General features: G+C 33.3%; 1 protein-coding gene across 2 annotated transcripts in view; it reads right to left on the reverse strand.

The window, feature by feature from the left end:
• Positions 1 to 267: 267 nt before the first annotated feature.
• Positions 268 to 19,661, reverse strand: part of LOC122272112 (uncharacterized) — a 33,695-nt gene continuing 14,301 nt past the window's right edge. The window contains exons 1-2 of one of the 2 annotated variants that reach the window (XM_087157074.1): positions 5,204 to 6,756; positions 268 to 612 (exon numbers count right to left, since the gene is read on the reverse strand). In XM_087157074.1, coding sequence (XP_087013200.1) covers positions 607 to 612; positions 5,204 to 6,664 — 1,467 coding nt within the window. In that variant the 5' untranslated portion in view covers positions 6,665 to 6,756 and the 3' untranslated portion in view covers positions 268 to 606. Of the gene's footprint in view, positions 613 to 5,203; positions 6,757 to 19,661 lie in introns of those variants that run through there. The other variant, XM_087157073.1, reaches the window with a different exon arrangement.

Raw genomic sequence — 19,661 nt, forward strand, 5'->3', positions numbered from 1 at the left:
TCTTTTAAATTTAGAAATTTGGATACTGTACTTTAATAGCCTTATAACTTTTTAATAAAACATCGGATTCTACGGCTTTAAAAAACTGCATGCTGAAATATGCTCAACAATAAGAGAAACAAAACAAAAAAATTAAATTGACCCTGAAAGTTGAGTGGAAAAACGACAGCAGTTTTTGCACATCTGACTCAGATGAAAACCTTTGTACTCAATTTTTAAAAACAGTATTGCATTTTGATGTCAATTTCTGGAAAAGAGAAGAAAAAATACAATCATTAAACATTTATTTATTTTACACTACATATCTTATAGAGACCAAGAATTTAAAAATAAATGTCGTGAATTATAAAAATTTTTAATTATATAAGAAAAGCATAGTGCCATGTTTAACATAATGTAAATCATCTAAAATTAACTTTGTTAAATATCAAATGTTGCAACAACAATTAGCTAATAAACATGAACAAAAAGTAAATGCGAGAAAAAAAGAAATTTTTGGTTCTGATGAACAAAAATTACAAGTCCTTTGGTTAACAAACTAGAATATAGTTGATATTTCAATGATATATTTCTGATGCTAGTCAAAAGGATTGCATCTTCTTCATCTTAAACCTGAAATGAAAAAAGTACGACTTTTATACAGTTAAAAGAAATATGTACCAATTGGATTTTATTATATGATTGTTACATTTTAAGATGGCTCAAAAGTCTGTTATTAAATATATTAATTTATCTAACTTTTTCTAACTTTGGATCTTATAATCTGATTTTTATATGCTAAAATGGTTCAAAAGTCTGTTAATGAGTATATTAATTTATCTAACTTTTCTAACTTAGGATCTAATAATCTGATTGTTACATGCTAAGATGGTTCAAAAGTCTGTTCTTAAATGTGCTAATTAATTTGAGTAAATATTTAAAAGCAAGAAATGAGAGAAAAAACATTACTTTTCTGAATTAATCTACTCATGTATTATCGGATTGGATCTTTTACAGTTAAAATATGGGTGGCAACCAAAACTTAGAAAATATTGAACAACTTGCTTAATTTAGTGAGATATCGAATATTTGAGTTCCCAAAATGAAACTTTTGCACTGAAAGAAACACTTTTTGGGCACTCAACCTTACATCAAGAACTATTTAAAGGAACAAATAAAAAATTGAAAACAATTGTAAACTCGTTTATCAATGCAGAAAAAATAATATTTTTCGAAATTCATTTAATTTGTAAGTCATACAGATCACTTCAGATTATGTTATCGTTTGTGACTAAACTCAAGCAAAGTAGACCAATAAGTTTTCGTGTACTAATACTTAAAAAACATAGTATTTTTAAATTTTCATTTTTCAATAGGTTTTGGCTGATTGTCATAAAAAATTTTCTATTTTGTCATTTGCCTGCAAGCAATAGAATTAGTGGAACAACAAGACTACTCCACCTGGAAGATTTGTTTTTCTACTGCATTTGAAAAAACGATAAAAAATAAATTTAAAAAAAAAACAGAACTTTTTGGAATGAACACCTTTTAGACAAAGAAATTTTTTATATCGAGGAAGGAATACAATGACTTGCTGAAAAATAATAAAACTAAGTCTATAGAGTTAAAGCGTTTCTTTTTTTTTTTTTTTTTTTTTTTTTTAAGGAATTAGATTTGCAATTAGAGTGAATAAAGTTCACAAACGTGAATGCGTCCTATAACTGGTTCTAAGCGTTTTAAAGCGTAGGCAAAAATAACTCTTTAAAGACCTTCAAACTCGCAACCATCAAACGAGCTAGGAATAGAAAAATGACGTCATTTCGATGTCACGCTTCTATATCTAGGGAAACTGTAATCTGGAGCTTTCGAACGGATTTTGCTAACGCGCTGTGATCTTCAATTTCCCTCTCAAATATCGGATGTGTTTCACCAAACAATTTGCTGGTGAAAGTAACTTGATCGTTCGAATAGGATGTATTTAACGCTGGGATTAAATTAGATTTCCGATTTCAAAGATAATTTTTACCCAGATATCTTATGATTTTTTATAATCATTTACATAGTTATTTTATAAATACATTTCAGACATCATTTTTTTGTTCACAAATTTATTGTTTCATATAATAAATTGATTGTTAAATTAGTTTCTTGCACAACTTATAATAAAATCTATAATAATCTTGAACAAATTTGAATAAAACGTAAATAAAAAATTTTGTTTCAAATTTTTGTAAATTCTTGACCATAATATGTTTAGTATATTTATTGCCGTATTTTTATTAACTTTTATTTACCTACCTTGCAATATTTTCAAAATGCTTAGAGTAAGAAGTGCTTCATAATTTAAAGAAAAACGCTTTTTTCTTTAAATTCTTTCTTACGAAAAGATTGTTAAGTAATACCTGAGGTTAGTACATAATAAATAAATAAATTTACTATTATAACTATATGGAATACAATATAAATAAGAATTACTATAAATTTATACTTATTTTTCATCCACTATGCAATTTTCTGTAAGAGATTTGGAAGAACGGAAGCTTTTGCACCTTGCGAATCTTGTATACCCGAAAATGCTTTTGTTTGACATTTGACCTTTTTAGAATACTTTTAATAAAATTGTAAATTAAAATTTTTAGGGAGAAAAAAGGACTTAAGTATAATTATTCTTCCTGTTTTGATATTCTCTATTAAATATCAGCAAAGATATTCCCTTATATTCTTTTGTTATTATTTAACTAGCGTTATTTGCTTTTATTCAAATAATACTTAAGATTATCCTAATGTATGCGATTTATTCTACTTCAAAAAGTTTTTAACGAATGTACGCGACGTGTAAAAAAGGGGAATTTCGTTCGAATTACTTTTGCATAATTCGTTTGCATACGGAATAATAAATCATAAGAAAGAAAAAAATAACCTGCGTCAACAATAAAAATAATTAAGAGAATTTTGTTATTAAAAATTTAACTGATTAAAGATATTTGCATCGTGTTAAACTACTAACACGAGTTTATAACAAAATAAAATCACGAATAATCTTTATAGCTAGATCTACAATAATGAAATTGTATAACTAAAAGTTCTAACAACCAGAATTTCTAATGACTTGGCATCCTTGTCTTCTGAGTTAGGATCAATATAAGAGTGTGATAAAAAGACCGGAATATGAAGAAAGAAAATTTTCTCAGTAAAATCGTTTTTGAATTATTATAAAGTTGCTGAAAAAATTAAATGCATAATTAAGACTTACAAATTAACTTTACAGACTTACAGATTAACTTCTTTCTCATTTATTTTCTTAATTTTTCTTCCCCCTTAATTTCTTGGTTCTAAATGTTCCAAGAAAACAAGATATTTTCAGTCTTATAACTGTAATATAAAAATACTCGAAAATTTGTTTTTTAAAAAATTATGTAATATTTTAAGAATAAAATTTGTTAAAATTACGATTAAAAAATTTCTAAAATCACGTTGTTTTAAAAAATTTTGTTAGAAATTGCATTAAAATAATGAAAAGAAGAAATTCAGAAAATTAAACGATTTTTCTCTATTAAACTCATTTGTTATTTAGTTGTAGGAAAAAATATTAAGATTAAAAAGATAACTATCAGCAAAACTAGAATTTTTTTCACTTAGTTTATGAATAAAAAACCACAAATTATCATTCTTAATTACTATTATCATACCGTGCATTCTCCAAAGTTAATAAATTAGTTACAAGCGTTAGAGATTTTGCAATTCACGTAGAATCTCTCACGCTCAAGTACGTAAGTTCTGCACAACGAAGTTATAACAGAACAATCTCGTTCCTTTATACAGCCTGCGGAATCTACGTGCTGTTGCCTTATTAAACAGTAGTTTTACACAGAGCATATATATGCTCTTAACTATATATATTCATATATATAGATAAAATACTATAGAACATACTATCTATACTTGACATTAACAAGGTACATACACTTTTTGGAATCTTATTCGTGAGCGTAAGTATTTATAGTTCAGATCATACGTACGTGAACGTGCGGTTTCGCATGTGAACCTGCTAAATCTCTCTATTTTTATTTTATAACCGTCGTTAAACAGCCGACCCAGTTTTATGAGTTCACGACTACTAATGTTCAACTCTGTAGCCTTGTAATTTTGAACCCAATCCAGAAGACAAAGGAAATCCTGGATCGAGTATTGGAAGAAGTTTGCCTTCGTGGAGAACTTTTTGATGGAGCTAACCCACATTTGCGTTACATGTAGAGGAAGACCACGAGAACCTCCTATAGTTAGCCTGACGGCAAGGGAGCAATAACCCATGATCCGTCTACAACTGAGGATATTTCACGTCAGAACTGTGGTCGGTGCTGGCTGGTTGCGGAATTCGTTTCAAACAGTCATCGCCGGGATCGAACACCTACCGAACATGGTATAGGCAGGTGGACAGGCGAAAGTTAGGACCTTTTATTGCTAATTTTACTTTTTTACTTTTTTCAAAAATTAATTTAATTTAATTTAATTTAATTTGGTCATTTTAACTGTATCTTTATCTTTATTTATACTTCTTATATTTCAACCTGTCTTTATTAGTATTTTCTCAGTGTACATTTGACATGTGTTTTTTTTTTTTTTTGTATATCATTGAATTTTCATATTTGAATTTTTGATTGCATTTTCTTACTTAGTTTATCCATTATGGGGCACAGTCAGTCTTAGATTTAAACACTAACTATAGGAAAGCTCCAATGTGTTAGCGTTACATGTAGAGCTAGACCACAAGAGCTTCCCACGGTTAGCCTGTCTGCAAAGGGACTCTAACTCATGATCCATCTACCACTGAGGATATTTCACGTCAGCACTGTGATCGGTGCAAGCCGGACGCAGAATTCGTATCGACTGGGATTCGAACCCGGCTCGCCGCATTGAAAGGTGAACGTTCTATCCTCTGAACCATCGCGGGTCAAGTCTCTTTATTATAACATAATTCTTAAATTTTTCTGATTGTGCACATTAAAAAAGGAGATGGTTTAGAGATGAATTTAATAAAATACAAATAAAGCCTAAAATTAATTGTTTGTGAAATTCAGATCTAAATATTTTTTATTTATTTATGTTTTTACTTTTTATTCTTTCTATTTTATGCTCTTGAATGAAATAGTTAAAAGGACAGTGATTAGTTGATATCAGATGAAGTGTTTTATTTATTAAAATAGTTAAAATTTTTATAACTTACCGTATTACTTTTAGAACTAGAATCAAACTTTTCGGAAAGCTTAAGTAACACTTCAGAAGCAATTGCAGAATTCGTTTTTAACCATTGCGGCCAGTTAGGTGAGGACAAAACTTGTCTGGAGTTTTCTACAATATACTCCACAGCAGAAACTTTTAATCGTTCTTGGTTCACCATATCTGCTACCAGTAGCACGTTCAGTACATTATCAACGCTCAAAACTGACTTCAGGAATGTTGAACAGTTATCAGTCAGGGGCAACACCTGGTACTTATCGGCGACTACCAATAGACTCAAGGCCTTTTCAGCGTCCATGCCATCCACTGTTTCAGTGTAGAGATATTCCAGAAGGACTTTCAAAATCTTGGCATCAGCATCATGTATATCAATGATGCCAGTTTTGCTTTCTAACATGTCTTGCTCAAACATAGCCCTGAATACTGGCGATCGAGTAGCCAGTAAGCATTTGTGAGCAAATAAAACCTCATCATCAGCACGTAGTTTCACGTCGGCGTAGGTTCTTTCATTCAACATATTTCTGAGTTGCTGCTGTAAGTACAATGAATTTCCAGTCTCATTCTTAAATTGAGTCATTGAAGCGTTCTTTACATTTGATGAATCATTTTTAAGAGTCTCGACAATTGAAGAATGATCGTGATAAACAAAGTGGAATTTCATGTTGATTTGTTTCAAAGTGAAACAATTAGCCTTTTCCAGATCCTGTTTGTTAACAAAATGGGGAAATTTCCATAATCTTCTAGTGTAACTAAATTTAAATCCATCCCTATCTTCCTTCACCAATACAGATTTTTCATCATTTAAACTTATGATACAAAACACATTATGATATTTATTATCTTCAATATTAGAAACTAGCTCAATTTGAAACTTATTTTTATCATATTTGAATACAATATCAATCGGTAAACTTTCCACCCTTACTCTATCAACTACTGTCCGCTTCATAAAGTCTGAATTTGAGGATAAGGTAAAAGAGTAAAGAGCACACACAATGTCTGTTTCAGCTTCCCAACTAACAACAGAGCACGGAGTTGATTGCATTGACGGATAAATGAAAGGCATTTCCATACGACATCGAAGGTAGACATCTTCAGGTGGGAAATTGTCAGTCAATTTTTTTAATTCGTATAGACGTGAATGCGAACCACTTTCAAACATATGACTTAATATATCAGAGGTTTTTAAAATAACATCATCAAAAGTTGCTAACTCATACCTGTAATTGACTGAAATGCATTCAGGTAGTTTACTGCCATCTTTTCGATTTATACAACAAAATATATTCTGAGAACTCTTAAATAACGCTAGATGCCACTTAATGTCTTCTAAAAATTGAACTTCAAACACGGGGCTAGTGATTAAAGTAAACTCCGTTGAATGAATCCGATGAAAATGTTTAATTTTCCAAACAAAAATAAACTCTTGCTTTTCTTTTGCCGCCATGTTTCGAATTATTCCAGAGTTATAAGGCAACAGAATGTGAACTTAAATCTTTTACGAAGGAGTAGTTAACTGATTATTTTTTTTCCTCATTTTAAACTAAAGTGTTTTCAATCAAACGATAATATACGTGTAAGCATGGAAACGAAATGAGATAAGATAAAGAAGTGTAAATTATCAAGGAACAGTTCGTTTTAAAAGTTTGTGGTGAAATTAAATGAAAACAAAATCAAAGGATATTTAAAATTGAATTCGTGCTTTCATTTGATAGTGTATTTCTCTGTTGGATAAATGAATTTATTATCGTATTTGATATAAATAGCAATAACAATGGAAAGTTAAATAGGTTTTGAATAAAAAAAAATTATGGTGACAGTTATGAAATACATCTGCTATTCGTTTTGAATGTAGTAACGAGTAACTCAGAACATCATTCAAGCTTACCATGTCGCAGCAAGTTCCCTAATTTCTTATTTTTTATATAAAATGAATTTGTTTTGAACAACTTTCATTTTCCTTTACGTATTTTGAATAAATTTATACTAATGGCCCTCTCATTATTTTTTCAGATTAACATCGGTATTTCAGAGAAATGTTCGTCATTTATATAATAGCATTCCCAAGAACCTTTTTTCATACTTTGCATAAATGACACTTGTCATTCCAGATTTACAATGTCTGAGGGAAAATGGATAATAATTCACTTTATTCATACTTCCCCTAAAAACGTCCTGAATTATATAAAATGCCTAGTCATTTTATAGATTGCCGGGTTGTCATACTTTGCTGATAACATGGATATTTTTTTAATTCTTTTCCCAAAAATAAAATTATTTTTCATTTTAATAACTAAACTACTGAGGGAAAAAAGAATACAATTACAACAATAATGTACATGTTTAAACAAAATGTAATTATATCACTATGAAAATGGCTATGAAAAAGTATATACTATTTAAATCTAGACATAAACTATATTACAAGTCTTCAAACTAGAATTAGACGCACGACCATCAGCAGAAACTCGGTAAAAGTTTAAGTTCTATTTTTAAGATCATTATTTTGGTAAGGATTTGTAATAACGTTTTCTTCCTCCCACTTAGATTTGTGACCTTTAGGTTGTTACTACAACTATTCAAAATGTGAAAAGGCATATTGTTATAAATCATTTGCGCTGCAACATTGTACAATTTGAACTTTTCGCATATAAACTGACAGCCTTTGTACAATATTTTATGAAATTTTTTTTCTAGAAAACTGGAAAGTTTAGCAGTTGAAAAATGATTTTCAGAGGTAAAAGTATCAAAACTTGGTACACTTCAAAAACTAGCATATTTCTCAAAGCCCAAAGCACCGATTTTATTGCACAATACGTAGATGGAAGATATTAAACAATGAATCATAAAACAATATGGAATTTCGACTGAGTTTTATATAAAAATACTGTGAAATATTTCAGGAACGACCACCCTCTGTTCCATAGCAAAATGGTCGTGATTGGAGGTTGGTCGTTCTTTGAAGTAGCCTCCATTTACTTACAAAATGTTATCTAAGGCACATGATTTTTCACAAACGATGTTTACATTAATGTAATTTTCTTGGTGCGGAAATGTCATTAGCGCTGACGTTTTAAGAATCGGATTGATGAATAAAATTAGAAATGATCCCTACTGACATAATTATGTGTACAAACAACTTTACCAATTTTGAATGATTGAACTTTTTTTAAATAAATAAACAATTATGTTTTTAAATTTACATTTAATTCAATATCATAAAAATTAGTCAGCTTTAAGAGACCAGAAGAGGTTTGTTTGTTTGAGATGCTTAGTCTTTTCTTAAATGATTTTTCTTAAAATTACTTTTAATTCTAAAAATAATCTATTTAAATAGTCCATTACATGATCAATTCTAAAAATAATATAAAATAATCCAATAAAAATAATTGATGAATCAAAAAATAAATCAATAAATTAGTCTCTAAGTGCAATCTGACTGCAACATGAGGTTGTAGATCTGTTTCAGAGATTATCAAAAAAAGCTCTCTAAATAAGAGCCACGCACAAATATTTAGAATGCATTTTAATCTACTTATTTGCTCTGTTAATGCTTTTGTTTCTGTAACTTTTCGAGTTTCGTTATTTAATTATTCCTTATTTCCTTTTCCTTATTTGGTGCAGAGGTTTTGATGGTTTCTCCTAAAGGTTTTCTTCCACAAAAATTCTATGCAAGAAAATTCCGTGTCGCTCAAAAGTGGTCGTAATGGAGGGGGAGGGGGTTCGCTGCATAGAAGTGGTCTTTCCTGGAGGTTTCGCTGTATACGATTTTCGGTAGATTTTACACCATATATAGCAGGGGTGGCGAACCTTTAAGTATCAACGTGCCATTTTTTCTAGAAAAATGTTTAATGAGGTCATAGACGTGCCATCAAACAATTTTGACTTACGTGATTATTGGGAAAATAATAATACTAAATACTATCAATTCAAAACTCTTTATTTACTTATTATTTATTAAGAAATTCTTATTATTTATTAATTCAAAACTTATTATTTATTACGAAAAAAAATTTGCAATGTCTCAGTTTTATGCATAATTAAACTTTAAAGTAGCATTAGAGTAACTACTGTTTTTGCAGATTAGATGACAAATAACTTATATTAGGGTTGTAAGATGTTAGTATAAACAGAATGCATGCTGAAGTGCTGTCGTTTGTCAAACGGCTTCTAAGAGGGTGTTTAATGTTATTCATCTCTGAAAATAATGACTAGCAGGCATAGGTAGAAGAAAATATAGTTAAAATAGCACGAGACAGCTTCTTCAAACAGTTAAATGTGTCTGGAAACGAATTCCATGCTTCCAAAGTTTTGTTATTGGCATTTTTACTTATATTGCTTGTCAATCTTTCTGTTTCGATTAATTCCAACTCTTTTCGTGTTTCGATAAATTTTTGAATCCGTATTGAACTGGACTGGAAATCAATCAGCTGCATTTCAAATTCTTCAATTTCCAACCAATCGAATTGGGACAAGTTCAATTTATCAAAAGAAGTCACATCAGGGTACATAATAAACTTGAGTGTTTCTGATAATTCTTTGAACCGGGAAAATCTCGCTGAAAATTCCTTGATTGAAAAATCTGTAACAGAAATAAATTCTTCAGTGACTGTTTCTTCGCCTGGTTTCTCATGTATATCTAAATCGTTGACACTTTTTTTCAAGTTTGGAAAATACTTGTAGTTTCTTGTAATAATATCGTTCCTGAAAACATGCAGTTTAGTATCAGAAGCGCGAATGAGATCTATCATGACGATAATCATTTTATTCGTGTCTTGAAGCTTCACCTTCAATTCATTGAAACGTTGGCATATGTCTGTAAAAAATATCAATTTCGAAAGCCACATAACGTCCAACAACTGTGGGTATTGTTCAATTTCCCCTCATTTTGCAGAAACAGTCTGATTTCTTCCACGTAATTAACAAATCTTTGAAGTACGTTCCCGCGGCTCAACCAGCGAACATTATTATACATCAGTAAGCCATTATACACCGAATTGACTTCATCCAACAAAGCATCAAACTTTCGCTTATTTAAAGTTTGCGAGGAAATGAGGTTAACTATTTTTGTGACTGGCGCCATTACATCATCAAGAGATGTTAAACCAGTCTTAGCACACAAAGGCTTGTTGGTGAATGAGGTAGTGGATTTCAAGAGCCGAGTGCCCTACGTATGTTTGAAATAAACTTATGAAACCATTTTTTGCCCACCATACTTGGAGCACCATCAGTTGTTACCGAAACAATTTTTTTCAAATCAATATCTTCCTCACTAAGCGAATTCTTAACAGCCGTACAAATATCTGTGCCCTTTGTAGTTGTTAGCAACGATGTTATCGCAATTAATTCTTCCTTTATTCTTAATGACGTTTCCTACACAATATCGAGCAAAAACAGCTAAGCGTGCAGATTTAGTGATGTCAGTGCTTTCGTCAAGACATAGCGATATAAAAAGAGCGGAGTTAATGTCAGTATTTTGTTGATCTGTTACATTTCCGGCCAATTTTAATATTCTTTCTTTTATTATATTTCTAGATAGAGGGGTATCTTTGATGTGCTGAATTATCTTATCTTTGTTATCGAAGTCATCAAAAAGTGAGGGAGCGCATGCTAACCAGGCTTCCTTCAAAAACTCTCCCTCTTGAGATGGTTTACTATGCCGAGCAATGATATTTGCAGCCGAGTAACTTGCTGCACTCGTATGACATAGAAGTGGCCTGTTTATTTCTGTTTTTCATTGCACTTGCGATTAATTCCTTTTGCTCTGGTTCACTTTTTTGACTGACGAATTTGTGATTTATTTCAAAATGCCGTTTTACAGACGATGTTACACAGACTGTTCCAGAACATAAAACACACACTGCTTTGTCGCCTTTACTAATCATGTCATATTTCTCTGTCCACCAAGTTAGAAATTCTCTGATATGCTTACTATTTTGCACTTTTGTTTTTCTTGCTGAACTAGCCATGTTAAATAACAGTTAAAAATGGCAAATATAACACAAATAAACTTTAAAATACAGTTGTGTCAACGAAATTGACTATTATGCTTTGCGTAAACAAGTAATGCGGCACTATACTTCGTTTCGCCTCAATCTTTCACTACAGGGAAAGATAGGAAATATAATACTACGCTTTTGAAAAGTAGTTCTTCGCTATTTCGGAATTAATTACAGTTTAAAAGTGCCTATAAGTAAATGTTGTATAATAAGAAAAGTTGAAAAGTTTATCTTTGAACATGTATTACAAGTTTCATAATGTTTAAATGTACTTAATTTACAAATACCTGCTCAGGAAAGCGAATGTACAGAGAAAATGTTTTAGTTTCAAGGGACGAAAGGGCGAAAAATTAGCGTGTTAGCTATATATTTGCTCTGGCGAGACCAACTGTTTCGAGTCTCCTTGCCTTCGCTTAGGCGTCATATTATCTACTGTGCAGTTTTTGTTTCGCTTTCACTCGCATAGCTTAATTGCTCTTTTGTTTTGTTTTCTATTAGTTACTATATGTTAATTTTTTTATAGTTATTTATTGTTAGCTTGCTTTTTATGGTTATTAATTGTTTTTTTTTCATTAATTGTTAATTTTTTATAAATAATTGTTCATTTTTTTTTTTTTTTTTTTTTTGCTTTTTGTGAATTTCAATTCAATTGTTCATATGCTTCATAGTGAACTTTGTGATTGGTGGCGTGCCCAAAATATTGTGTCGCGTGCTATCAATGGCACGCGTGCCATTGGTTCGCCATCCCTGATATATAGCATTATAAAATAAGCTTAAAAAAAGTATCCATTCACAAAAGCATAAAAAAAAATTTTACTTTAATACTTTGGTAGCTAAAATGTTGAAACGGTTTTCTTTTATCAAATGTGGAAAAATGGCAGCACTTTCAAAATACTGAAGCTATTTTCTTTATCCAAATCTGGAAAAAGGGGAACATTTTCCGACCACAGAGCAAATTACAAATAAATAAAGAAAATTTAAAAATAAAAAAAAGTGAAAAAAGAATACTCTTTTGATAAAGTGGTTAAATTTTGAACCACTTAAACTCTATTTTAATGATTTGAAAGCTTAACCTTAAATATTTTAATTAATTGGAGAAGACGATGGAGTATCATGAAAACAGACTCAAAATGTGCATTCTCAGAATAAAAGAAATGTATTTTCTATTTCACTTTTTATTAACATATTTAAATTTTTACATATAAAGGGGTGAACCGCAATCTTACTCCCAACAGTTTAGTCAGCCCAATAGTTTAGTCAGGAAAAGAGTCGATTGTTCGAGTTCTTACCCGATTACGAGATTTTATGACCCAGTTAGTTTTAACATTTAACATTAACATTTAACATTAACATTTAACATTAACATTTAACATTAACATTTAACATTTAACATTTAACATTTAACATTAACATTTAACATTAACATTTAACATTAACATTTAACATTAACATTTAACATTAACATTTAACATTAACATTTAACATTAACATTTAACATTTTTCCTTTCGTTGAAATTTTCGCTATATGTTCTTTATCTTGAACTCTTAAACATGTGTTATGGTATTTTAGCAAAACAAATTTTTTTAAACGGAAAATCCTCTTGAATTTTGTGAAAAACATATCCATTTGCAAGCGGCAATACTTTTTGTGAAGGGACTGCACTGACCATACCACTGCATTGACCATTATTTTGCATTCTACTACTTCCACACTAGCTATTAGAACATAAATACTTTCTATAGACCTTTGCATCGAAAGTCAAAGGACAAGCATATTTCTTTGAATGAAGGATATTTTTTTAGTGTTTGACCGACAAATTCTACTTGTAGAAACAGTGAACCATAAACGTATATATTTCTGTGAATAAACACTATATAAGTAGTACTTAAGAAAAGTCAACATGTGCATAGATTTGGCGGACCTTGAAATCGACCTTAAATTTGCAAGAAACTGAATTCCATAGAACTTGCAAGGTCATTTCTGCCTTCACCAAAAAGGGACGAGTAGAGGCGCGATGGCTCAGGGGATAACGCGTTCGCCTTCCAATGAGGTGAACCGGGTTCGAATCCCAGTCGATGTGAATTCCGCATCCAGCTTGCACCGACCACAGTGCTGACGTGAAATATCTTCTGTGGTAGATGGATCATGGGTTAGAGTCCCCTTGCCGTCAGGCTAACCATGGGAGGCTCTCGTGGTCTTCCTCTCCATGTAACGCAAACGCGGGTTAACTTCTTCAAAGAAGTCTTCCACTAAGGCAAACATTTATCCCAATACTCAATCCAGGAGATCCCTTACTTCTGGATTGGGTTCAAAATTACAAGGCAACGTAGTTGAAGATTAGTAGTTGTAAATTCATAAAATTAGGTCGGCTGTTCAACGACGGTTATAAAATATAAAATAAAAATAAGGAACAAGTAAAAAATTTAACTCGTTTTACGAAGTAATTTATACATTGTTAATAAATACGTAAATCTCAAGAATATAGGTCGAAAATTGTGATGAAGATAAACAAAATGTATATATTTTACTTTGTATTTTCTTCACGCCTTCAAAACTAATAAAATAACGCATGACGATAAAATAAAGACCCTAGCAAAGTTTAGAAAAAATAATCACTTATTTACTTATTTTTCCTTAAAAAACAATTACTTTAAATCACCAAGACAGAAACAAAAGAAAGAGATGTTCTTACTCTTCGTTCATAATAGTACCATAATACCAAATTATGCAGTCCTTCTTCTAACATAGTTAATTTCAATTTTTTTTAAAAATTAATTTAAACTTTGAAAATATTTTTTGGGTTCACAAATCACCGAAACAGTACATACATTAAGGAATATATCTAATAAGTAGTTCTCAAGCATGTATTTGGTAGGTTTTGGACAAGTTTTTGCATGAACACGTTTTAGAAAAGCTTAAAAGTTAACGATTTGAGGATTTCAAGCTCTCATCAAGGACTATGGTCGATAAAAGTATTTTCTAGTGCTGCTAAAAATTTTAAATGATGTATGCCGTTAAAATGAAAGACCAGTCAAATTTTGTTAATAAGAAGCATTTAGGTTGTTTTTTTTAAAAAATGCTTTCCTTAAGTAACAGTCATATATGGCAGTAGTTTTACTTTCGTTACTTGTACCGCCGGTACAAGTAAAAAGTACGTACTTTTACTTGTACTTCGTTACTTTTTAAATTTAGTACTTTTACTTGTACTTTCGTTAATTTTTTAGGGAAAAAGTACAAGTATATGTAACGGATATGTCGAATGAAATCGTTACTTTTTCTAAAACTCGGCAAGCTTTCTAAAAAAAAAAAGATTAAATTAAAAATAAATGCTTATGTTTTTTTTAATTTATAAAATTAATGTGCAATACATATGTATTCACTGCTAACTTCGTGTTTAAATACCTTGACCTTTGAGAATTGTCACTCCTGAAAGGTAAAAGACGGCTCTTTTAAACTGCGAAAGGTTCCGCGATGTGAAATCGCAGTACGATTTATTGTTTGCTGCAGGTTTGGTACCTTGCATCAAATTTAATTGGTCGGAAGAATAAGCTAGGGAGGAGGCTACAAAACAAATTGGAAAGAATTGTCCAAGCTGAACACCCTGCTATAACTAATAACGTAACAGAAAAAAAACCCAGGGAATTTAAATTTTCTAAAGCTGAAAACATCATGCCAATCACCAGCGACAGAAGAATTTATGGCATACATGAGCTCAAATGTCGAAACGGAAAGCATATCAATTTTGAATCGATATCCAATCGCAAAAAAATTATATGTGAAATATAATACTACAGTACCTTCTAGTGCTCCCGTGGAGCGCTTATTCAGCGTGGCTAAGCACGTTCTGAGAAATTCTCGCAGCAGACTCAGTGACACCACTTTCGAAATGCAATAATTTTGCAAAATGAATAAAAATATTAATTAGCAAGTCATTTTCATTCATTTTCGAGTTTTATGCATTTATTTAATACATTTTAAATAAAAAAATGTTGGATTTTGTTATTACGTTTTTCAATTTTCGTTTGAACTCACTAATAATACATTTTTGCCTTAATGCATTTTTTACTAAATACGTTTTTACCTAGTACATTTTTTACTAAAATTATGTTTATGCCCGACCTTGTCAAACAAAGCCCAGTCAAATCTCTAAGAACTTCAGAACTATTTGTGCTATTGAAAACTATTATAATTACTATTTTAACTCTTGAAAACTCGAAGGTATTAATTTAGCCGCTGATACTAAAATTCGTTTACAAATTTTAATTATTCCGTTAGGCAGAAATGTTCGGAAAATGATTTTCTCGCATGACTTCAGCATTAGCCATTGTTACAAATAAAATTGTAGACTGTTTTGTTTCAACTTATACTGCACATGCAATTATTTTTTACTAGCTCAAAGATCACAAAGCTATATGAAACCCCGTGTTTGCTTTGTTTATGGTTGTGCTTTTAAAACGCGTTTCTATAGAGTAAAACAATTTTAAATCAATGGTAATTTGAATAAATAAAAATAATAAACTAAAAATTAAAATCAATAGCTAAAATTCCTTTTTCGTGCAAATCCAAAAAAATTTGATATTAAAATTATATTTGATTTTAAAATTATACTATACGATTATATTATAAAATTATATTCGTCCAAATTTAAAAATAAATTAATGTCCACAACTTTCAAAATTAAAAATAATTGAATAAATAACAACAATTTTGCAAAAACATTAAAGAGCATAATAATAATATTCAATAAAATTATAGGTTACTTTGAATCTTCGATTTCCTAGAAATGCAATTTTAAATTGTTACTTTTTTTGTTTAGTACTTGTACTTTTGCTTGTACTCTTTACTCGTTACTTTTTAAAATAAGCACTTTTTACTCATTACTTTTTTAAAAAATTCTTGTACTTTTACTCGTTACTTTTTAAAAGTAACGTTGCCATATATGATCATAAACCAATAAAATTGGGTCTGCTGTTCAACGACGGTTATAAAATAAACCTTATGTTTCACACAGCTATCGCTACTGTATTTCTGCGATCTTGAAAGGAAAAAAAATCTCAGTAGATTTTAATAAAAAACTCCTCATGGGGAATATGAAATGGATTGGCTCTGAATCACCTTTCGTACGCGAAAAAGGAGGAAGTGTTAAGGCGTGCGGCATTCTGATTGTCCACAAAGTGTTATGACATTCTGTTTGGCCATGTCACAAGAAATGAAATCTTAAAGAATAACAAACAGTTGTGAAAAAAATATGACCCAGAGGGTTTTATTTACTTATATTATAATACAATACATTCAAATTTGCAATACAATATACACTGACTGAGCAAAACTCATGGGATACCCACCTAATATCTGGTCGGGCCCCCTCTGGCCCTGCGGAGTGCAGCGATACGGCGTTTAAGTGAGTCTGCAAGGCTCTGGAACACGTCCGGAGGTAGTTGGCACCACACATCCTGCAGAACGGCTGCCAATTGTGGCCTGTTCGTGGGTTGAGGATTCAATGCCCTGAGCCTGACGTCGAGGGCATTCCAGATATGTTCAATGGGGTTCATATCAGGACTTTGAGGTGGCCAATTCAGTCGTTGGATCTCACCTGCACGCTCGTCGAACCAGGCTCGGACGATATTGGCGCGATGTGAGGCTGCGTTGTCATCTTGATACACAGCAATGTCATCAGGGTGTTGAAACATGACAAAAGGGTGGAGATGGTCTCCAAGTAGCTGAAGATACCGCTGACCAGTCAATGTGGCATCCAGAACTACCAGGGGACCCATTCCAAGCCACGAAAATGCACCCCACACCATGACTGACAGGCCACCGGCCTGGACTGCGCCCACTTGGCATGCTGGATCCATCGCTTCGTGCGGTGTGCGCCACACACGGTGCCTCCCACTAACATGGAACAGTTGATAACGTGATTCGTCATACCAGATAACGTTATGCTACTGTTGCAGTGTCCATCCGTGGTGATTGGTAACAAATGCACGCCGAATTGTCCGATGACGCTGGGTTAGCAGTAGTACACGTGCGGGGCGACGGCTCTCATACCCGAGAACACGCATGTTCCGACGGATTGTTTACCAGTGTTTCCCAAACTTACCTTTTTTGTGTACCCTTTCTAAATTTTTCTTAGCGCTGTGTACCACTAATTAAAAAATTAATGTATTTTTTACTATAGAAAAATTGCACAAAAGTTAATAATCACAACTGACTGTATGCACCACTAATTATTAACTGTTAACTCTGCAAAAAATAGCCAATAGAAAAGTACGTAATCGTAAATTTTCATGGCTAGCTTTGTTATTAAATAAATTTTTTTGAAATTTTCGTTTGTTGTAAGATATTTCGCATAAGAACGCGTACCCCCGCTAAACTGTTCCCGTACCCCTGGGGGTACGCGTACCACACTTTGGGAAACACTGGTTTACTGGGACACGTCTCTATCACGGCCAGTGTTGAATTCAGCGGTGATTTGTTGCACATTTGCTCTCCTATCTCGAGTTACCACTCGTCTCAGGTTTTGCCTGTCGCGGTCATTTAGGGCCTGTAGACGCCCGGTATGGTGTCTGTTGTAGACTGTGACACCCTCATTCACCCATTCTCGGTAAACTGTCGACACGGTTGACCTTAAGAAGCCGAATTCCTGAACCACTTCCTAAATGAAATGTCCCATGTGTCGGGCACCCACTACCATGCCGCCTTCGAATGCCGCCAACTCACGACGACGTTGCATTTTACCTGATCACTCACACAGCCACTTCAAGCAATGTCTAACACACAACTGAGACCGTCGCGGAGGCCACTAGATGGCGTTGGTCACACGTGTTGTCCATCCACAAATCAGAGTCCTGCTATCCCATGAGTTTTGCTCAGTCAGTGTAATACCATCAATACTATACAATATTTATATTACATATGCGTTTCCTTTGATTGTTTGTTTGTTTTTTGCTGATAAATCCAATGGTGTTTCTGGATTAAATGGATACTGTCTTTTCCTACAGTGTTTCACAACTACTCGCAAATCCAATGTCTTCAAAGATTCCGAAAAATTGCTTAAAAAGTATCAGATGTATCCCATTCTTGATCCTCCTTTGGAGCAATGAGTGAAAAGTCCACGTTAAAACACACGCCTAGAAACTCTTGAGATTCAACCAACACTTGAGGCATATCCAACACTTCTGTTTCATCACAAGGCACTTGGACTTCATTCAACACTTGAAGTTCCTCATCCCCTTGAGGTTCGTCACATGAAGGTTCGTCATTCCCTTGAGTTATATCCAGCACTTGGTCTTACAGTCACCGTAACTTACAGTTACAGACCAGGCTTCGACCGCAATCGATGCGAGACTACGTAACGTTTAGCTTAGCATACACCCCACCCCCACGGATGCTACCGCATTGCAACGTAAAAGCCAAGCTTCAGCTATGGAAGCAACAGCCTGCGTAGCCTTGTATTGACTACAGTTGAAGCTCGGCCTGTAACTGTAAGTGAAGGGGGCTGTGGAGCCCGGAGTTGATGATCGGCTTGTACGTTACAATTCTGTAACACCCGTGGTAGAGGTGGTGGATGCTCGACTCAAGCATTACGTAGCCTCGCAAAGACTTCAACATGCTGAGCAAACAGCAAGCAATCAATGCGAGGCTACGCAACGTTTGAGCTTAGCATTCACCCCTCCCCCAAAGACGCTACAGCGTTGCAACGTACAAGCCGAGCTTCTTCTCCGGGCGCTACAGTCACCGTAACTTACAGTTACAGACCAGGCTTCAACCGCATTCGATGCGACACTACGTAACGTTTAGCTTAGCATACACCCCACCCCCACGGATGCTACCGCATTGCAACGTAAAAGCCAAGCTTCAGCTATGGAAGCAACAGCCTGCGTAGCCTCGTATTGACTACAGTTGAAGCTCGGCCTGTAACTGTAAGTGAAGGGGGCTGTGGAGCCCGGAGTTGATGATCGGCTTGTACGTTACAATTCTGTAACACCCGTGGTAGAGGTGGTGGATGCTCGACTCAAGCATTACGTAGCCTCGCAAAGACTTCAACATGCTGAGCAAACAGCAAGCAATCAATGCGAGGCTACGCAACGTTTGAGCTTAGCATTCACCCCTCCCCCAAAGACGCTACAGCGTTGCAACGTACAAGCCGAGCTTCTTCTCCGGGCGCTACAGTCACCGTAACTTACAGTTACAGACCAGGCTTCAACCGCATTCGATGCGACACTACGTAACGTTTAGCTTAGCATACACCCCACCGCCACGGATGCTACCGCATTGGAACGTAAAAGCCAAGCTTCAGCTATGGAAGCAACAGCCAGCGTAGCCTCGTATCGACTACAGTTGAAGCTCGGCCTGAAACTGTAAGTGAAGGGGGCTGTGGAGCCCGGAGTTGATGATCGGCGTGTACGTTACAATTCTGTAACACCCGTGGAAGAGGTGGTGGA

The sequence above is a fragment of the Parasteatoda tepidariorum genome, chromosome 2, assembly GCF_982258835.1.
Source record: "Parasteatoda tepidariorum strain Cologne lab strain chromosome 2, Ptep-v5.0, whole genome shotgun sequence".
Classification (NCBI taxonomy): Eukaryota; Metazoa; Arthropoda; class Arachnida; order Araneae; family Theridiidae; genus Parasteatoda; species Parasteatoda tepidariorum.